This window comes from Salvelinus fontinalis, chromosome 3 (genome assembly GCF_029448725.1).
Source record: "Salvelinus fontinalis isolate EN_2023a chromosome 3, ASM2944872v1, whole genome shotgun sequence".
Taxonomy (NCBI): Eukaryota; Metazoa; Chordata; class Actinopteri; order Salmoniformes; family Salmonidae; genus Salvelinus; species Salvelinus fontinalis.
Window position 1 is genome coordinate 76,568,896 of NC_074667.1, and position 21,050 is coordinate 76,589,945.

General features: G+C 48.5%; 1 protein-coding gene across 1 annotated transcript in view; it reads right to left on the minus strand.

The window, feature by feature from the left end:
* Positions 1–18,809, minus strand: part of LOC129851493 (rho GTPase-activating protein 40-like) — a 68,631-nt gene extending 49,822 nt beyond the window's left edge. Inside the window, exon 1 of the mRNA XM_055918073.1 lies at positions 18,645–18,809. Coding sequence (XP_055774048.1) covers positions 18,645–18,754 — 110 coding nt within the window. The 5' untranslated portion in view covers positions 18,755–18,809. The remainder of the gene's footprint in view (positions 1–18,644) is intronic.
* Between the last annotated feature and the right edge of the window lie 2,241 nt (positions 18,810–21,050).

Below are 21,050 nucleotides of genomic sequence, written 5' to 3' on the forward strand. Positions count from 1 at the left end.
CACCCTGTATATAGCCTACACACTGACTCTGTACCGGTACCGGCTGTATATAACCTCCACATTGACTCTGTACCGGTACTCCCTGTATATAGCCTACACACTGACTCTGTACCGGTACCGGCTGTATATAACCTCCACATTGACTCTGTACCGGTACTCCCTGTATATAGCCTCCACATTGACTCTGTACCGTAACACCCTGTATATAACCTCCACATTGACTCGGTACCGGTACCGGCTGTATATAACCTCCACATTGACTCTGTACCGGTACCGGCTGTATATAACCTCCACATTGACTCTGTACCGGTACTCCCTTTATATAGCCTACACACTGACTCTGTACCGGTACCGGCTGCATATAAACTCCACATTGACTCTGTACCGGTACCGGCTGTATATAACCTCCACATTGACTCTGTACCGGTACCGACTGTATATAGCCTCCACATTGACTCTGTACCAGTACCCCCTGTATATAGCCTCCTCACATTGACTCTGTACCAGTACCCCCTGTATAAAGCCTCCACATTGACTCTGTACCAGTACCCCCTGTATATAGCCTCCACATTGACTCTGTACCGGTACCCCCTGTATATAGCCTCCTCACATTGACTCTGTACCGGTACCCACTGTATATAGCCTCCACATTGACTCTGTACCAGTACCCCTCTGTATATAGCCTCCACATTGACTCTGTACCGGTACTCCCTGTATATAACCTCCACATTGACTCTGCACCAGTACCCCCTGTATATAGCCTCCACATTGACTCTGTACCGGTACTCCCTGTATATAACCTCCACATTGACTCTGTACCGGTACCCCCTGTATATAACCTCCACATTGACTCTGTACCGGTACTCCCTGTATATAACCTCCACATTGACTCTGTACCGGTACCCCCTGTATATAACCTCCACATTGACTCTGTACCGGTACCCCCTGTATATAACCTCCACATTGACTCTGTACCGGTACCCCCTGTATATAGCCTCCACATTGACTCTGTACCGGTACTCCCTGTATATAACCTCCACATTGACTCTGTACCGGTACCCCCTGTATATAACCTCCACATTGACTCTGTACCGGTACTCCCTGTATATAACCTCCACATTGACTCTGTACCGGTACCCCCCGTATATAAACTCCACATTGACTCTGTACCGGTACCCCCTGTATATAACCTCCACATTGACTCTGTACCGGTACCCACTGTATATAGCCTCCACATTGACTCTGTACCGGTACCGGCTGTATATAACCTCCACATTGACTCTGTACCGGTACTCTCTGTATATAACCCACATTGACTCTGTACCGGTACCCCCTGTATATAACCTCCACATTGACTGTGTACCGGTACCGGCTGTATATAACCTCCACATTGACTCTGTACCGGTACCCCCTGTATATAGCCTCCACATAGACTCTGTACCGGTACCCCCTGTATATAGCCTACACACTGACTCTGTACCGGTACCGGCTGTATATAACCTCCACATTGACTCTGTACCGGTACTCCCTGTATATAGCCTACACACTGACTCTGTACCGGTACCGGCTGTATATAACCTCCACATTGACTCTGTACCGGTACTCCCTGTATATAGCCTCCACATTGACTCTGTACCGTAACACCCTGTATATAACCTCCACATTGACTCGGTACCGGTACCGGCTGTATATAACCTCCACATTTACTCTGTACCGGTACCGGCTGTATATAACCTCCACATTGACTCTGTACCGGTACTCCCTGTATATAGCCTACACACTGACTCTGTACCGGTACCCACTGTATATAACCTCCACATTGACTCTGTACCGGTACCCACTGTATATAGCCTCCACATTGACTCTGTACCGGTACCGGCTGTATATAACGTCCACATTGACTCTGTACCGGTACTCCCTGTATATAACCTCCACATTGACTCTGTACCGGTACCCCCTGTATATAACCTCCACATTGACTCTGTACCGGTACCGGCTGTATATAACCTCCACATTGACTCTGTACCGGTACCCCCTGTATATAGCCTCCACATTGACTCTGTACCGGTACCACCCTGTATATAGCCTCCACATTGACTCTGTACCGGTACTCCCTGTATATAACCTCCACATTGACTCTGTACCAGTACCCCCTGTATATAGCATCCACATTGACTCTGTACCGGTACCGGCTGTATATAACCTCCACATTGACTCTGTACCGGTACCGGCTGTATATAACCTCCACATTGACTCTGTACCGGTACCGGCTGTATATAACCTGCACATTGACACATTGACTCTGTACCGGTACCGGCTGTATATAACCTGCACATTGACACATTGACTCTGTACCGGTACCCCCTGTATATAGCCTGCACACTGACTCTGTACCGCTACCGGCTGTATATAACCTCCACATTGACTCGGTACCGGTACCCCCGGTATATAACCTCCACATTGACTCTGTACCGGTACCCCCTGTATATAACCTCCACATTGACTCTGTACCTGTACCCCCTGTATATAACCTGCACATTGACACATTGACTCTGTACCGGTACCCCCTGTATATAACCTGCACATTGACTCTGTACCGGTACTCCCTGTATATAGCCTCCACATTGACTCTGTACCGTAACACCCTGTATATAACCTCCACATTGACTCGGTACCGGTACCGGCTGTATATAACCTCCACATTTACTCTGTACCGGTACCGGCTGTATATAACCTCCACATTGACTCTGTACCGGTACTCCCTGTATATAGCCTACACACTGACTCTGTACCGGTACCCACTGTATATAACCTCCACATTGACTCTGTACCGGTACCCACTGTATATAGCTTCCACATTGACTCTGTACCGGTACCGGCTGTATATAACCTCCACATTGACTCTGTACCGGTACTCCCTGTATATAACCTCCACATTGACTCTGTACCGGTACCCCCTGTATATAACCTCCACATTGACTCTGTACCGGTACCGGCTGTATATAACCTCCACATTGACTCTGTACCGGTACCCCCTGTATATAGCCTCCACATTGACTCTGTACCGGTACCACCCTGTATATAGCCTCCACATTGACTCTGTACTGGTACCACCCTGTATATAGCCTACACACTGACTCTGTACCGGTACCGGCTGTATATAACCTCCACATTGACTCTGTACCGGTACTCCCTGTATATAGCCTACACACTGACTCTGTACCGGTACCGGCTGTATATAACCTCCACATTGACTCTGTACCGGTACTCCCTGTATATAGCCTCCACATTGACTCTGTACCGTAACACCCTGTATATAACCTCCACATTGACTCGGTACCGGTACCGGCTGTATATAACCTCCACATTGACTCTGTACCGGTACCGGCTGTATATAACCTCCACATTGACTCTGTACCGGTACTCCCTGTATATAGCCTACACACTGACTCTGTACCGGTACCGGCTGCATATAACCTCCACATTGACTCTGTACCGGTACCGGCTGTATATAACCTCCACATTGACTCTGTACCGGTACCGACTGTATATAGCCTCCACATTGACTCTGTACCAGTACCCCCTGTATATAGCCTCCTCACATTGACTCTGTACCAGTACCCCCTGTATAAAGCCTCCACATTGACTCTGTACCAGTACCCCCTGTATATAGCCTCCACATTGACTCTGTACCGGTACCCCCTGTATATAGCCTCCTCACATTGACTCTGTACCGGTACCCACTGTATATAGCCTCCACATTGACTCTCTACCAGTACCCCCTGTATATAGCCTCCACATTGACTCTGTACCGGTACTCCCTGTATATAACCTCCACATTGACTCTGCACCAGTACCCCCTGTATATAGCCTCCACATTGACTCTGTACCGGTACTCCCTGTATATAACCTCCTCATTGACTCTGTACCGGTACCCCCTGTATATAACCTCCACATTGACTCTGTACCGGTACTCCCTGTATATAACCTCCACATTGACTCTGTACCGGTACCCCCTGTATATAACCTCCACATTGACTCTGTACCGGTACCCCCTGTATATAGCCTCCACATAGACTCTGTACCGGTACCCCCTGTATATAGCCTACACACTGACTCTGTACCGGTACCGGCTGTATATAACCTCCACATTGACTCTGTACCGGTACTCCCTGTATATAGCCTACACACTGACTCTGTACCGGTACCGGCTGTATATAACCTCCACATTGACTCTGTACCTGTACCCCCTGTATATAACCTCCACATTGACTGTGTACCGGTACCGGCTGTATATAACCTCCACATTGACTCTGTACCGGTACCCCCTGTATATAGCCTCCACATAGACTCTGTACCGGTACCCCCTGTATATAGCCTACACACTGACTCTGTACCGGTACCGGCTGTATATAACCTCCACATTGACTCTGTACCGGTACTCCCTGTATATAGCCTACACATTGACTCTGTACCGGTACCGGCTGTATATAACCTCCACATTGACTCTGTACCGGTACTCCCTGTATATAGCCTCCACATTGACTCTGTACCGTAACACCCTGTATATAACCTCCACATTGACTCGGTACCGGTACCGGCTGTATATAACCTCCACATTTACTCTGTACCGGTACCGGCTGTATATAACCTCCACATTGACTCTGTACCGGTACTCCCTGTATATAGCCTACACACTGACTCTGTACCGGTACCCACTGTATATAACCTCCACATTGACTCTGTACCGGTACCCACTGTATATAGCCTCCACATTGACTCTGTACCGGTACCGGCTGTATATAACGTCCACATTGACTCTGTACCGGTACTCCCTGTATATAACCTCCACATTGACTCTGTACCGGTACCCCCTGTATATAACCTCCACATTGACTCTGTACCGGTACCGGCTGTATATAACCTCCACATTGACTCTGTACCGGTACCCCCTGTATATAGCCTCCACATTGACTCTGTACCGGTACCACCCTGTATATAGCCTCCACATTGACTCTGTACCGGTACTCCCTGTATATAACCTCCACATTGACTCTGTACCAGTACCCCCTGTATATAGCATCCACATTGACTCTGTACCGGTACCGGCTGTATATAACCTCCACATTGACTCTGTACCGGTACCGGCTGTATATAACCTCCACATTGACTCTGTACCGGTACCGGCTGTATATAACCTGCACATTGACACATTGACTCTGTACCGGTACCGGCTGTATATAACCTGCACATTGACACATTGACTCTGTACCGGTACCCCCCTGTATATAGCCTGCACACTGACTCTGTACCGCTACCGGCTGTATATAACCTCCACATTGACTCGGTACCGGTACCCCCGGTATATAACCTCCACATTGACTCTGTACCGGTACCCCCTGTATATAACCTCCACATTGACTCTGTACCTGTACCCCCTGTATATAACCTGCACATTGACACATTGACTCTGTACCGGTACCCCCTGTATATAACCTGCACATTGACTCTGTACCGGTACTCCCTGTATATAGCCTCCACATTGACTCTGTACCGTAACACCCTGTATATAACCTCCACATTGACTCGGTACCGGTACCGGCTGTATATAACCTCCACATTTACTCTGTACCGGTACCGGCTGTATATAACCTCCACATTGACTCTGTACCGGTACTCCCTGTATATAGCCTACACACTGACTCTGTACCGGTACCCACTGTATATAACCTCCACATTGACTCTGTACCGGTACCCACTGTATATAGCCTCCACATTGACTCTGTACCGGTACCGGCTGTATATAACCTCCACATTGACTCTGTACCGGTACTCCCTGTATATAACCTCCACATTGACTCTGTACCGGTACCCCCTGTATATAACCTCCACATTGACTCTGTACCGGTACCGGCTGTATATAACCTCCACATTGACTCTGTACCGGTACCCCCTGTATATAGCCTCCACATTGACTCTGTACCGGTACCACCCTGTATATAGCCTCCACATTGACTCTGTACTGGTACCACCCTGTATATAGCCTACACACTGACTCTGTACCGGTACCGGCTGTATATAACCTCCACATTGACTCTGTACCGGTACTCCCTGTATATAGCCTACACACTGACTCTGTACCGGTACCGGCTGTATATAACCTCCACATTGACTCTGTACCGGTACTCCCTGTATATAGCCTCCACATTGACTCTGTACCGTAACACCCTGTATATAACCTCCACATTGACTCGGTACCGGTACCGGCTGTATATAACCTCCACATTGACTCTGTACCGGTACCGGCTGTATATAACCTCCACATTGACTCTGTACCGGTACTCCCTGTATATAGCCTACACACTGACTCTGTACCGGTACCGGCTGCATATAACCTCCACATTGACTCTGTACCGGTACCGGCTGTATATAACCTCCACATTGACTCTGTACCGGTACCGACTGTATATAGCCTCCACATTGACTCTGTACCAGTACCCCCTGTATATAGCCTCCTCACATTGACTCTGTACCAGTACCCCCTGTATAAAGCCTCCACATTGACTCTGTACCAGTACCCCCTGTATATAGCCTCCACATTGACTCTGTACCGGTACCCCCTGTATATAGCCTCCTCACATTGACTCTGTACCGGTACCCACTGTATATAGCCTCCACATTGACTCTGTACCAGTACCCCCTGTATATAGCCTCCACATTGACTCTGTACCGGTACTCCCTGTATATAACCTCCACATTGACTCTGCACCAGTACCCCCTGTATATAGCCTCCACATTGACTCTGTACCGGTACTCCCTGTATATAACCTCCTCATTGACTCTGTACCGGTACCCCCTGTATATAACCTCCACATTGACTCTGTACCGGTACTCCCTGTATATAACCTCCACATTGACTCTGTACCGGTACCCCCTGTATATAACCTCCACATTGACTCTGTACCGGTACCCCCTGTATATAACCTCCACATTGACTCTGTACCGGTACCCCCTGTATATAGCCTCCACATTGACTCTGTACCGGTACTCCCTGTATATAACCTCCACATTGACTCTGTACCGGTACCCCCTGTATATAACCTCCACATTGACTCTGTACCGGTACTCCCTGTATACAACCTCCACATTGACTCTGTACCGGTACCCCCCGTATATAAACTCCACATTGACTCTGTACCGGTACCCCCTGTATATAACCTCCACATTGACTCTGTACCGGTACCCACTGTATATAGCCTCCACATTGACTCTGTACCGGTACCGGCTGTATATAACCTCCACATTGACTCTGTACCGGTACTCTCTGTATATAACCCACATTGACTCTGTACCGGTACCCCCTGTATATAACCTCCACATTGACTGTGTACCGGTACCGGCTGTATATAACCTCCACATTGACTCTGTACCGGTACCCCCTGTATATAGCCTCCACATAGACTCTGTACCGGTACCCCCTGTATATAGCCTACACACTGACTCTGTACCGGTACCGGCTGTATATAACCTCCACATTGACTCTGTACCGGTACTCCCTGTATATAGCCTACACACTGACTCTGTACCGGTACCGGCTGTATATAACCTCCACATTGACTCTGTACCGGTACTCCCTGTATATAGCCTCCACATTGACTCTGTACCGTAACACCCTGTATATAACCTCCACATTGACTCGGTACCGGTACCGGCTGTATATAACCTCCACATTTACTCTGTACCGGTACCGGCTGTATATAACCTCCACATTGACTCTGTACCGGTACTCCCTGTATATAGCCTACACACTGACTCTGTACCGGTACCCACTGTATATAACCTCCACATTGACTCTGTACCAGTACCCACTGTATATAGCCTCCACATTGACTCTGTACCGGTACCGGCTGTATATAACGTCCACATTGACTCTGTACCGGTACTCCCTGTATATAACCTCCACATTGACTCTGTACCGGTACCCCCTGTATATAACCTCCACATTGACTCTGTACCGGTACCGGCTGTATATAACCTCCACATTGACTCTGTACCGGTACCCCCTGTATATAGCCTCCACATTGACTCTGTACCGGTACCACCCTGTATATAGCCTCCACATTGACTCTGTACCGGTACTCCCTGTATATAACCTCCACATTGACTCTGTACCAGTACCCCCTGTATATAGCATCCACATTGACTCTGTACCGGTACCGGCTGTATATAACCTCCACATTGACTCTGTACCGGTACCGGCTGTATATAACCTCCACATTGACTCTGTACCGGTACCGGCTGTATATAACCTGCACATTGACACATTGACTCTGTACCGGTACCGGCTGTATATAACCTGCACATTGACACATTGACTCTGTACCGGTACCCCCTGTATATAGCCTGCACACTGACTCTGTACCGCTACCGGCTGTATATAACCTCCACATTGACTCGGTACCGGTACCCCCGGTATATAACCTCCACATTGACTCTGTACCGGTACCCCCTGTATATAACCTCCACATTGACTCTGTACCTGTACCCCCTGTATATAACCTGCACATTGACACATTGACTCTGTACCGGTACCCCCTGTATATAACCTGCACATTGACTCTGTACCGGTACCCCCTGTATATAGCCTCCACATTGACTCTGTACCGGTACCGGCTGTATATAGCCTCCACATTGACTCAGTACCGGTACCCTCTGTATATAACCTCCACATTGACTCTGTACCGGTACTCCCTGTATATAACCTCCACATTGACTCTGTACCAGTACCCCCTGTATATAACCTCCACATTGACTCTGTACCGGTACTCCCTGTATATAACCTCCACATTGACTCTGTACCGGTACCCCCTGTATATAGCCTCCACATTGACTCTGTACCGGTACCCCCTGTATATAACCTCCACATTGACTCTGTACCGGTACTCCCTGTATATAGCCTACACATTGACTCTGTACCGGTACCCCCTGTATATAGCCTCCACATTGACTTTGTACCGGTACCCCCTGTATATAGCCTCCACATTGACTCTGTACCGGTACCCCCTGTATATAACCTCCACATTGACTCTGTACCGGTACTCCCTGTATATAACCTCCACATTGACTCTGTACCAGTACCCCCTGTATATAACCTCCACATTGACTCTGTACTGGTACCCCCTGTATATAACCTCCACATTGACTCTGTACCGGTACCCCCTGTATATAACCTCCACATTGACTCTGTACCGGTACTCTCTGTATATAGCCTCCACATTGACTCTGTACCGGTACTCCCTGTATATAACCTCCACATTGACTCTGTACCGGTACCCCCTGTATATAACCTCCACATTGACTCTGTACCGGTACTCCCTGTATATAACCTCCACATTGACTCTGTACCGGTACTCCCTGTATATAACCTCCACATTGACTCTGTACCGGTACCCCCTGTATATAGCCTCCACATTGACTCTGTACCGGTACCCCCTGTATATAACCTCCACATTGACTCTGTACCGGTACTCCCTGTATATAGCCTACACATTGACTCTGTACCGGTACCCCCTGTATATAGCCTCCACATTGACTTTGTACCGGTACCCCCTGTATATAGCCTCCACATTGACTCTGTACCGGTACCCCCTGTATATAACCTCCACATTGACTCTGTACCGGTACCCCCTGTATATAACCTCCACATTGACTCTGTACCGGTACCCCCTGTATATAGCCTCCACATTGACTCTGTACCGGTACTCCCTGTATATAACCTCCACATTGACTCTGTACCGGTACCCCCTGTATATAACCTCCACATTGACTCTGTACCGGTACCGGCTGTATATAACCTCCACATTGACTCTGTACTGGTACCCCCTGTATATAACCTCCACATTGACTCTGTACCAGTACCCCCTGTATATAACCTCCACATTGACTCTGTACCGGTACTCTCTGTATATAGCCTCCACATTGACTCTGTACCGGTACTCCCTGTATATAACCTCCACATTGACTCTGTACCGGTACCCCCTGTATATAACCTCCACATTGACTCTGTACCGGTACCCCCTGTATATAACCTCCACATTGACTCTGTACCGGTACCCCCTGTATATAACCTCCACATTGACTCTGTACCGGTACCCGCTGTATATAACCTCCACATTGACTCTGTACCGGTACCCCCTGTATATAGCCTCCACATTGACTCTGTACCGGTACCACCCTGTATATAGCCTCCACATTGACTCTGTACCGGTACCACCCTGTATATAGCCTACACACTGACTCTGTACCGGTACCGGCTGTATATAACCTCCACATTGACTCTGTACCGGTACTCCCTGTATATAGCCTCCACACTGACTCTGTACCGGTACCGGCTGTATATAACCTCCACATTGACTCTGTACCGGTACTCCCTGTATATAGCCTCCACATTGACTCTGTACCGTAACACCCTGTATATAACCTCCACATTGACTCGGTACCGGTACCGGCTGTATATAACCTCCACATTGACTCTGTACCGGTACCGGCTGTATATAACCTCCACATTGACTCTGTACCGGTACTCCCTGTATATAGCCTACACACTGACTCTGTACCGGTACCGGCTGTATATAACCTCCACATTGACTCTGTACCGGTACCCCCTGTATATAGCCTGCACACTGACTCTGTACCGGTACTCCCTGTATATAGCCTCCACATTGACTCTGTACCGGTACCGACTGTATATAGCCTCCACATTGACTCTGTACCGGTACCGGCTGTATATAACCTCCACATTGACTCTGTACCGGTACTCCCTGTATATAGCCTCCACATTGACTCTGTACCGGTACCGACTGTATATAGCCTCCACATTGACTCTGTACCGGTACCCCCTGTATATAACCTCCACATTGACTCTGTACCGGTACCGGCTGTATATGACCCCGCAATTGTTATTATTCTTATATCGTACATTTTTGTAGGTATTTTATTAAAACTGCATTGTTGGTTAAGGGCTTGTAAGTAAGCATTATCTACACCTGTTGTATTCGGCACGTGACAAATTAAAATGAATTTGATTTGATTTACTGTGTATTCACAGGTGGTGTGATCAAAACACACTTTACGTGTTTGTTTTTCACAGCTAAAGACAATCTCAATCAGCTCAATCCCATAAATCAAAGTGAGGAAGATAGATGTAGGGAAGGTAAATACCTGGTTATTATTACTCTCCATACCTGTGTGAGATGACAGGTTTGAGGAAACCAGGGGAACAGGCTTGTTAGCAATACCTGCCCCCCCCCCCCCTTATCTCGTAAACTCTCCTATTTCACTCTCTCTGCCCCCCCACCACTAAGTTAACATGTGATTAGGCAAACCAAAACAGACAGGCTGAAAGGTGAAAGGGTAATATTATCATGTTGTTTTGTGACTTTATCAACAACAGACCAAGTTAAATAAAACATCTCCTTATGTCAAATGTTGCCTCTACAGTAAACTCAATATTGTTATTAGATAATGCAGACAGCTGAATCATTATTTCAGGCCAAGATGCTTCATCAAAATCAAATGATTTGTCAAATGTTCCCGAATACAAAGCCCTTTCTCAACAATGCAGAGGTAAAAAGTAAGACAAGTTGCTAATAAACATAGAAAATAGGAACACAAGAGATAACAATAACGAGGCTCCATAGTCCATGTGCAGGGGTACGAGGTAGTTGAGGTAATTATGTACATATAGGTAGGGATAAAAGTGATTAGGCAAGCAGGATAGATAATAAACAGAGTAGCAGCAGCGTACGTGGAGTGTGTGTGTGTGTGTGTGTGTGTGTGTGTGTGTGTGTGTGTGTGTGTGTGTGTGTGTGTGTGTGTGTGTGTGTGTGTGTGTGTGTGTGTGTGTGTGTGTGTGTGTGTGTGTGTGTGCAGAGAGTCAGTGCAAAAAAGGATCAACGCAAATAGTCCTTGTAGCCATTTGATGAACTGTTCAGGAGTCTTATGGCTTGGGGTTAGAAGCTGTTCAGGAGTCTTATGGCTTGGGGTTAGAAGCTGTTCAGGAGTCTTATGGCTTGGGGTTAGAAGCTGTTCAGGAGTCTTATGGCTTGGGGTTAGAAGCTGTTCAGGAGTCTTATGGCTTGGGGTTAGAAGCTGTTTAGGAGTCTTATGGCTTGGGGTTAGAAGCTGTTTAGGAGTCTTATGGCTTGGGGTTAGAAGCTGTTCAGGAGTCTTATGGCTTGGGGTTAGAAGCTGTTCAGGAGTCTTATGGCTTGGGGTTAGAAGCTGTTCAGGAGTCTTATGGCTTGGGGTTAGAAGCTGTTCAGGAGTCTTATGGCTTGGGGTTAGAAGCTGTTCAGGAGTCTTATGGCTTGGGGTTAGAAGCTGTTCAGGAGTCTTATGGCTTGGGGTTAGAAGCTGTTCAGGAGTCTTATGGCTTGGGGTTAGAAGCTGTTCAGGAGTCTTATGGCTTGGGGTTAGAAGCTGTTCAGGAGTCTTATGGCTTGGGGTTAGAAGCTGTTCAGGAGTCTTATGGCTTGGGGTTAGAAGCTGTTCAGGAGTCTTATGGCTTGGGGTTAGAAGCTGTTTAGGAGTCTTATGGCTTGGGGTTAGAAGCTGTTTAGGAGTCTTATGGCTTGGGGTTAGAAGCTGTTCAGGAGTCTTATGGCTTGGGGTTAGAAGCTGTTCAGGAGTCTTATGGCTTGGGGTTAGAAGCTGTTCAGGAGTCTTATGGCTTGGGGTTAGAAGCTGTTCAGGAGTCTTATGGCTTGGGGTTAGAAGCTGTTTAGGAGTCTTATGGCTTGGGGTTAGAAGCTGTTTAGGAGTCTTATGGCTTGGGGTTAGAAGCTGTTCAGGAGTCTTATGGCTTGGGGTTAGAAGCTGTTCAGGAGTCTTATGGCTTGGGGTTAGAAGCTGTTCAGGAGTCTTATGGCTTGGGGTTAGAAGCTGTTCAGGAGTCTTATGGCTTGGGGTTAGAAGCTGTTCAGGAGTCTTATGGCTTGGGGTTAGAAGCTGTTCAGGAGTCTTATGGCTTGGGGTTAGAAGCTGTTCAGGAGTCTTATGGCTTGGGGTTAGAAGCTGTTTAGGAGTCTTATGGCTTGGGGTTAGAAGCTGTTTAGGAGTCTTATGGCTTGGGGTTAGAAGCTGTTCAGGAGTCTTATGGCTTGGGGTTAGAAGCTGTTTAGGAGTCTTATGGCTTGGGGTTAGAAGCTGTTCAGGAGTCTTATGGCTTGGGGTTAGAAGCTGTTCAGGAGTCTTATGGCTTGGGGTTAGAAGCTGTTCAGGAGTCTTATGGCTTGGGGTTAGAAGCTGTTCAGGAGTCTTATGGCTTGGGGTTAGAAGCTGTTCAGGAGTCTTATGGCTTGGGGTTAGAAGCTGTTCAGGAGTCTTATGGCTTGGGTAAGAAGCTGTTCAGGAGTCTTATGGCTTGGGGTTAGAAGCTGTTCAGGAGTCTTATGGCTTGGGGTTAGAAGCTGTTCAGGAGTCTTATGGCTTGGGGTTAGAAGCTGTTCAGGAGTCTTATGGCTTGGGGTTAGAAGCTGTTCAGGAGTCTTATGGCTTGGGGTTAGAAGCTGTTCAGGAGTCTTATGGCTTGGGGTTAGAAGCTGTTCAGGAGTCTTATGGCTTGGGGTTAGAAGCTGTTCAGGAGTCTTATGGCTTAGGGTTAGAAGCTGTTCAGGAGTCTTATGGCTTGGGGTTAGAAGCTGTTTAGGAGTCTTATGGCTTGGGGTTAGAAGCTGTTCAGGAGTCTTATGGCTTAGGGTTAGAAGCTGTTCAGGAGTCTTATGGCTTGGGGTTAGAAGCTGTTCAGGAGTCTTATGGCTTGGGGTTAGAAGCTGTTCAGGAGTCTTATGGCTTGGGGTTAGAAGCTGTTCAGGAGTCTTATGGCTTGGGGTTAGAAGCTGTTCAGGAGTCTTATGGCTTGGGGTTAGAAGCTGTTCAGGAGTCTTATGGCTTGGGGTCAGAAGCTGTTCAGGAGTCTTATGGCTTGGGGTTAGAAGCTGTTCAGGAGTCTTATGGCTTGGGGTTAGAAGCTGTTCAGGAGTCTTATGGCTTGGGGTTAGAAGCTGTTCAGGAGTCTTATGGCTTGGGTAAGAAGCTGTTCAGGAGTCTTATGGCTTGGGTAAGAAGCTGTTCAGGAGTCTTATGGCTTGGGATTAGAAGCTGTTCAGGAGTCTTATGGCTTGGGGTTAGAAGCTGTTCAGGAGTCTTATGGCTTGGGGTTAGAAGCTGTTCAGGAGTCTTATGGCTTGGGGTTAGAAGCTGTTTAGGAGTCTTATGGCTTGGGGTTAGAAGCTGTTTAGGAGTCTTATGGCTTGGGGTTAGAAGCTGTTCAGGAGTCTTATGGCTTGGGGTTAGAAGCTGTTCAGGAGTCTTATGGCTTGGGGTTAGAAGCTGTTCAGGAGTCTTATGGCTTGGGGTTAGAAGCTGTTCAGGAGTCTTATGGCTTGGGGTTAGAAGCTGTTCAGGAGTCTTATGGCTTGGGGTTAGAAGCTGTTCAGGAGTCTTATGGCTTGGGGTTAGAAGCTGTTCAGGAGTCTTATGGCTTGGGGTTAGAAGCTGTTTAGGAGTCTTATGGCTTGGGGTTAGAAGCTGTTTAGGAGTCTTATGGCTTGGGGTTAGAAGCTGTTCAGGAGTCTAATGGCTTGGGGTTAGAAGCTGTTTAGGAGTCTTATGGCTTGGGGTTAGAAGCTGTTCAGGAGTCTTATGGCTTGGGGTTAGAAGCTGTTCAGGAGTCTTATGGCTTGGGGTTAGAAGCTGTTCAGGAGTCTTATGGCTTGGGGTTAGAAGCTGTTCAGGAGTCTTATGGCTTGGGGTTAGAAGCTGTTTAGGAGTCTTATGGCTTGGGGTTAGAAGCTGTTTAGGAGTCTTATGGCTTGGGGTTAGAAGCTGTTCAGGAGTCTTATGGCTTGGGGTTAGAAGCTGTTCAGGAGTCTTATGGCTTGGGGTTAGAAGCTGTTCAGGAGTCTTATGGCTTGGGGTTAGAAGCTGTTCAGGAGTCTTATGGCTTGGGGTTAGAAGCTGTTCAGGAGTCTTATGGCTTGGGGTTAGAAGCTGTTCAGGAGTCTTATGGCTTGGGGTTAGAAGCTGTTCAGGAGTCTTATGGCTTGGGGTTAGAAGCTGTTCAGGAGTCTTATGGCTTGGGGTTAGAAGCTGTTCAGGAGTCTTATGGCTTGGGGTTAGAAGCTGTTCAGGAGTCTTATGGCTTGGGGTTAGAAGCTGTTCAGGAGTCTTATGGCTTGGGGTTAGAAGCTGTTTAGGAGTCTTATGGCTTGGGGTTAGAAGCTGTTTAGGAGTCTTATGGCTTGGGGTTAGAAGCTGTTCAGGAGTCTTATGGCTTGGGGTTAGAAGCTGTTCAGGAGTCTTATGGCTTGGGGTTAGAAGCTGTTCAGGAGTCTTATGGCTTGGGGTTAGAAGCTGTTCAGGAGTCTTATGGCTTGGGGTTAGAAGCTGTTTAGGAGTCTTATGGCTTGGGGTTAGAAGCTGTTTAGGAGTCTTATGGCTTGGGGTTAGAAGCTGTTCAGGAGTCTTATGGCTTGGGGTTAGAAGCTGTTCAGGAGTCTTATGGCTTGGGGTTAGAAGCTGTTCAGGAGTCTTATGGCTTGGGGTTAGAAGCTGTTCAGGAGTCTTATGGCTTGGGGTTAGAAGCTGTTCAGGAGTCTTATGGCTTGGGGTTAGAAGCTGTTCAGGAGTCTTATGGCTTGGGGTTAGAAGCTGTTCAGGAGTCTTATGGCTTGGGGTTAGAAGCTGTTTAGGAGTCTTATGGCTTGGGGTTAGAAGCTGTTTAGGAGTCTTATGGCTTGGGGTTAGAAGCTGTTCAGGAGTCTTATGGCTTGGGGTTAGAAGCTGTTTAGGAGTCTTATGGCTTGGGGTTAGAAGCTGTTCAGGAGTCTTATGGCTTGGGGTTAGAAGCTGTTCAGGAGTCTTATGGCTTGGGGTTAGAAGCTGTTCAGGAGTCTTATGGCTTGGGGTTAGAAGCTGTTCAGGAGTCTTATGGCTTGGGGTTAGAAGCTGTTCAGGAGTCTTATGGCTTGGGGTTAGAAGCTGTTCAGGAGTCTTATGGCTTGGGTAAGAAGCTGTTCAGGAGTCTTATGGCTTGGGGTTAGAAGCTGTTCAGGAGTCTTATGGCTTGGGGTTAGAAGCTGTTCAGGAGTCTTATGGCTTGGGGTTAGAAGCTGTTCAGGAGTCTTATGGCTTGGGGTTAGAAGCTGTTCAGGAGTCTTATGGCTTGGGGTTAGAAGCTGTTCAGGAGTCTTATGGCTTGGGGTTAGAAGCTGTTCAGGAGTCTTATGGCTTGGGGTTAGAAGCTGTTCAGGAGTCTTATGGCTTAGGGTTAGAAGCTGTTCAGGAGTCTTATGGCTTGGGGTTAGAAGCTGTTTAGGAGTCTTATGGCTTGGGGTTAGAAGCTGTTCAGGAGTCTTATGGCTTAGGGTTAGAAGCTGTTCAGGAGTCTTATGGCTTGGGGTTAGAAGCTGTTCAGGAGTCTTATGGCTTGGGGTTAGAAGCTGTTCAGGAGTCTTATGGCTTGGGGTTAGAAGCTGTTCAGGAGTCTTATGGCTTGGGGTTAGAAGCTGTTCAGGAGTCTTATGGCTTGGGGTTAGAAGCTGTTCAGGAGTCTTATGGCTTGGGGTCAGAAGCTGTTCAGGAGTCTTATGGCTTGGGGTTAGAAGCTGTTCAGGAGTCTTATGGCTTGGGGTTAGAAGCTGTTCAGGAGTCTTATGGCTTGGGGTTAGAAGCTGTTCAGGAGTCTTATGGCTTGGGTAAGAAGCTGTTCAGGAGTCTTATGGCTTGGGTAAGAAGCTGTTCAGGAGTCTTATGGCTTGGGATTAGAAGCTGTTCAGGAGTCTTATGGCTTGGGGTTAGAAGCTGTTCAGGAGTCTTATGGCTTGGGGTTAGAAGCTGTTCAGGAGTCTTATGGCCTGGGGTTAGAAGCTGTTCAGGAGTCTTATGGCCTGGGGTTAGAAGCTGTTCAGGAGTCTTATGGCCTGGGGTTAGAAGCTGTTCAGGAGTCTTATGGCTTGGGGTTAGAAGCTGTTCAGGAGTCTTATGGCTTGGGGTTAGAAGCTGTTCAGGAACCTTTTGGTCACAGACTTGGCGCTCCAGTAACACTTGCAGTGCGGTAGCAAAGTGAACAGTCTATGACTTGGGTAGCTGAGGTCTTTGACAATTTTCCTGGCCTTCCTCTGACGCCGCCTGGTATAGAGGTCCTGGATGGCAGGAAGCTCAGCCACAGTGATGTACTGGACCATCCCCACTACCCTCTGTAGCGCCTTGTGGTCAGATACCAAGCAGTTGCCATTTCAAGCGGTGATGCAGCCAGTCAAGTTACTCTCGATGGTGCAGCTGTAGAACTGTTTGAGGATCTCAGGGCCCATGCCAAATCTTTTCATCCTCCAGATGGGGAAGAGGCGTTGTTGTGCCTTCATCACGACTGTGTGTGTGTGGGTGTATCATGTTAAGTCCTCAGTGATGTGGACACCGAGGAACCTAAAGCTCTCCACCCGCTCCACTACAGCCCCGTTGATGTGAATGGGGGCGTGCTCAGCCCTCCATTTCCTGTAGTCCTCGTTCAACTCCTTTGACCTGCTGACGTTGTGGGAGAGGTTGTTGTACCGGCACCATACTGCCAGGTCTCTGACCTCCTCCCTATAGGCTGTCTCGTGTTCATGCTCTTTGATTCAACATTTAATTGACCTTATAGGCTACTGTATGGAAGCAGAGAAGTGGTGAAGCAAGTAGCATATTACACATGCTGTTATAATCAAATCCCCTATTAGTGTTTCTTCCAGGTCTAAAAATAGCCTTATATTTGACACCGGGATTTTTAAGTGGTGAAAACGGGCCTTAAAGGCAAAGCAGTCAAATATCTCAGACCAGAAGGATCCTCAGTAAGTCACAAGGTTGTCAACCACAGGAATATTCCTCTAGAGATTTCAATAGAAAGAGGAACAGTGAAAGTTAACAATCTGATCTGATCGCCAGGCTTCCGCGTTTCACCTCAGGATTCTGGAATGAAAACAACCCGACAAGCCTATACCTATTTTTAAACGTCCCGAGCACCACCAACGCCCACAGCACATGGAGGTAACGTATAATTGTTATACAGGAACTATACATACAGTAAAGATTATGGTCTGAAAACCTTGATACTAACCCTGATAATACTGCACAAGTTCATGTCAAAGCACAGTTAGCCTATTTTACAACCCAGAGTTACCCAACATCAATCAAGTCAAGTAATTAAGTCATCTACTTCGTCATCTCACGATAGATTACAGGAAGCTACAGGTCACATTCTACAGGTTGAATTCATTTGGAATCCTCTGCTGTGTGACAGAATTCAACAGTTAAGTCATGCAGACCTGAGATAGAGAGACCTTCTTTCCACTGGTGATCAGATCACTACAGCACATGGAGGGAAAGAAGGAAGGGGATTGAAGCTCAGTGAAGGAAAGTGCTGATGTGTCTGCTCTGACTGGTTGTGAGTTGACAACATATTATCAATCAATACTCCAAAAATGTGTCTTATTCCAAGTGCTCAATGAATTGTACTTCTGAGTAAAAATGACACAATGGTAGAAATCGTGATCCATTCATTCAGAAATGATAAATAGTTGAGGTTAGTGCCTATAAGGGTATGAGCCTACCTGGCCTTGGGTCTGGGTGGTCCATTGGCTTTACCTGAGCCTTGCTGCTTGGCCCGAGATACACTTCTCCATAGCGGCATCCTCCCTGTCGTCTCCTCTCTCTCCCCCATGCTGCTGCTTGCTAGTAGGAGAAAACAGCAGCTGCCCCGGCCTTCCCCGCTTGCTCCGCTCTGCAAGCTGCTTCCTTATAATCTCCTCAGGCAGTAAACACATTACAGTCAGAAAGGAAGTACGGACTGTTTCATTGCTCTTACTTTGTTAGTGGGACGTCACACTGTCTGTTGCATCCTGAGGCAGGAAAGAACTGGAGAAGGTCGAGGGCCTTGGGGCCTTGGGGCCTGGGTAAAGTATGGGCTGGGGGGCAGGGGGAAGTAGGCCTCGCATGGGGGGGTGGAAGCATGGGGGAAGTAGGCCTGGCATGGGGGGGTGGAAGCATGGGGGAAGTAGGCCTGGCATGGGGGGTGGAAGCATGGGGGAAGTAGGCCTGGCATGGGGGGTAGAACCATGGGGGAAGTAGGCCTGGCATGGAGGGGTGGAAGCATGAGGGAAGTAGGCCTAGCGTGGGGGGTGGAAGCATGGGGGAAGTAAGCTTGGGGGGGTGGAAGCATGGGGGAAGTAGGCCTGGCGTGGGGGGGTGGAAGCATGGGGGAAGTAGGCTTGGGGGGGTGGAGGCATGGGGGAAGTAGGCCTGGCGTGGGGGGGTGGAAGCATGGGGGAAGTAGGCTTGGGGGGGTGGAAGCATGGGGGAAGTAGGCCTGGCGTGAGGGGGTGGAAGCATGGGGGAAGTAGGCCTGGGGGACTGGGGGAAGTAGGCCTGGGAGGCTGGGGAAAGTAGGCCTGGGGGACTGGGGGAAGTAGGACTGGGAGGCTGGGGAAAGTAGACCTGGGGGACTGGGGGAAGTAGGACTGGGGGAAGTAGGTCTGTGGGGCTGGGGGAAGTAGGACTGGGGGACTGGGGGAAGTAGGACTGGGGGGCTGGGGGAAGTAGGCCTGTGGGGCTGGGGGAAGTAGGACTGGGGGAAGTAGGACTGGGGGAAATAGGACTGGGGGGAGTAGGCCTGTGGGGCTGGGGGAAGTAGCATGTGGGACTGGGGGAAGTAGGACTGGGGGAAATAGGACTGGGGGAAGTAGGCCTGTGGGGCTGGGGGAAGTAGGACTGGGGGAAGTAGGACGAGGGGGGAAGTAGGCCTGTGGAGCTAGGGGAAGTAGGACTGGGGGAAGTAGGCCTGTGCAGCTAGGGAAAGTAGGAATGGGGGAAGTAGGTGTGGGGGGATGGGCATGGCTGGGACCACACACACTCTCACACTATCCACCTACTGGATCCTCATGGCTCTTCCTGTCTCCTCGTGGCTCCTCCTGCCACCTCATAGCTCCTTCTGCCACCTCCTAGATCCTCCTGGCTTCTACTGCCTCCTCATGGCTCCTCCTATCCCCCCCTGGGTCCTCCTGGCTCTTCTACCTCCTACCTTCTGCCTCCTGGCTCCTCCAGTTCAGATCACCACAGATTAAGGAGGACACCCAGGGGCTTTCACCTTCTGGCCAGGGCCTATCCCTCCTCCATCCCTCCCTGCTTTCTCTTCCCTCCTCCATCCCTTCCTCCTCCATCACTCCCTCCTCCATCCCTTCCTCCTCCATCACTCCCTCCTCCATCCCTTCCTCCTCCATCACTCCCTCCTCCATCCCTTCCTCCTCCATCACTCCCTCCTCCATCCCTTCCTCCTCCATCACTCCCTCCTCCATCCTTTCTCTTCCCTCTTCCATCCCTCCCTCCTCTATACAGACTACAGCCCTCAGGATTGATTTATGAAGACTACAGCCCTCTGGACTGATTTATACAGACTACAGCCCTCTGGACTGATGTATACAGACTACAGCCCTTTGGACTGATTTATACAGACTACAGCCCTCTGGATTGATTTATACAGACTACAGCCCTATGGACTGATTTATACAGACTACAGTCCTCTGGACTGATTTATATAGACTACAGCCCTCTGGACTGATTTATATAGACTACAGCCCTCTGGACTGATTTATACAGACTACAGCCCTCTGGACTGATTTATACAGACTACAGCCCTCTCGATTGATTTATACAGACTACAGCCCTCTCGATTGATTTATACAGACTACAGCCCTCTGGACTGATTTATAGAGACTACAGCCCTCTGGACTGATTTATAGAGACTACAGCCCTCTGGACTGATTTATAGAGACTACAGCCCTCTGGCCTGATTTATATAGACTACAGCCCTCTTGTCACGATCGTGTGGCGGATTAACGGACCAAAATGCAGCAGTTGGAAAATAAGCCATCTTCTTTAATTATAACACGAAGATGAACAAGACACAAAAACACTTTAACAAAACAAGAAAACAACAAAACGACCGTGAAGCTACAAACGTT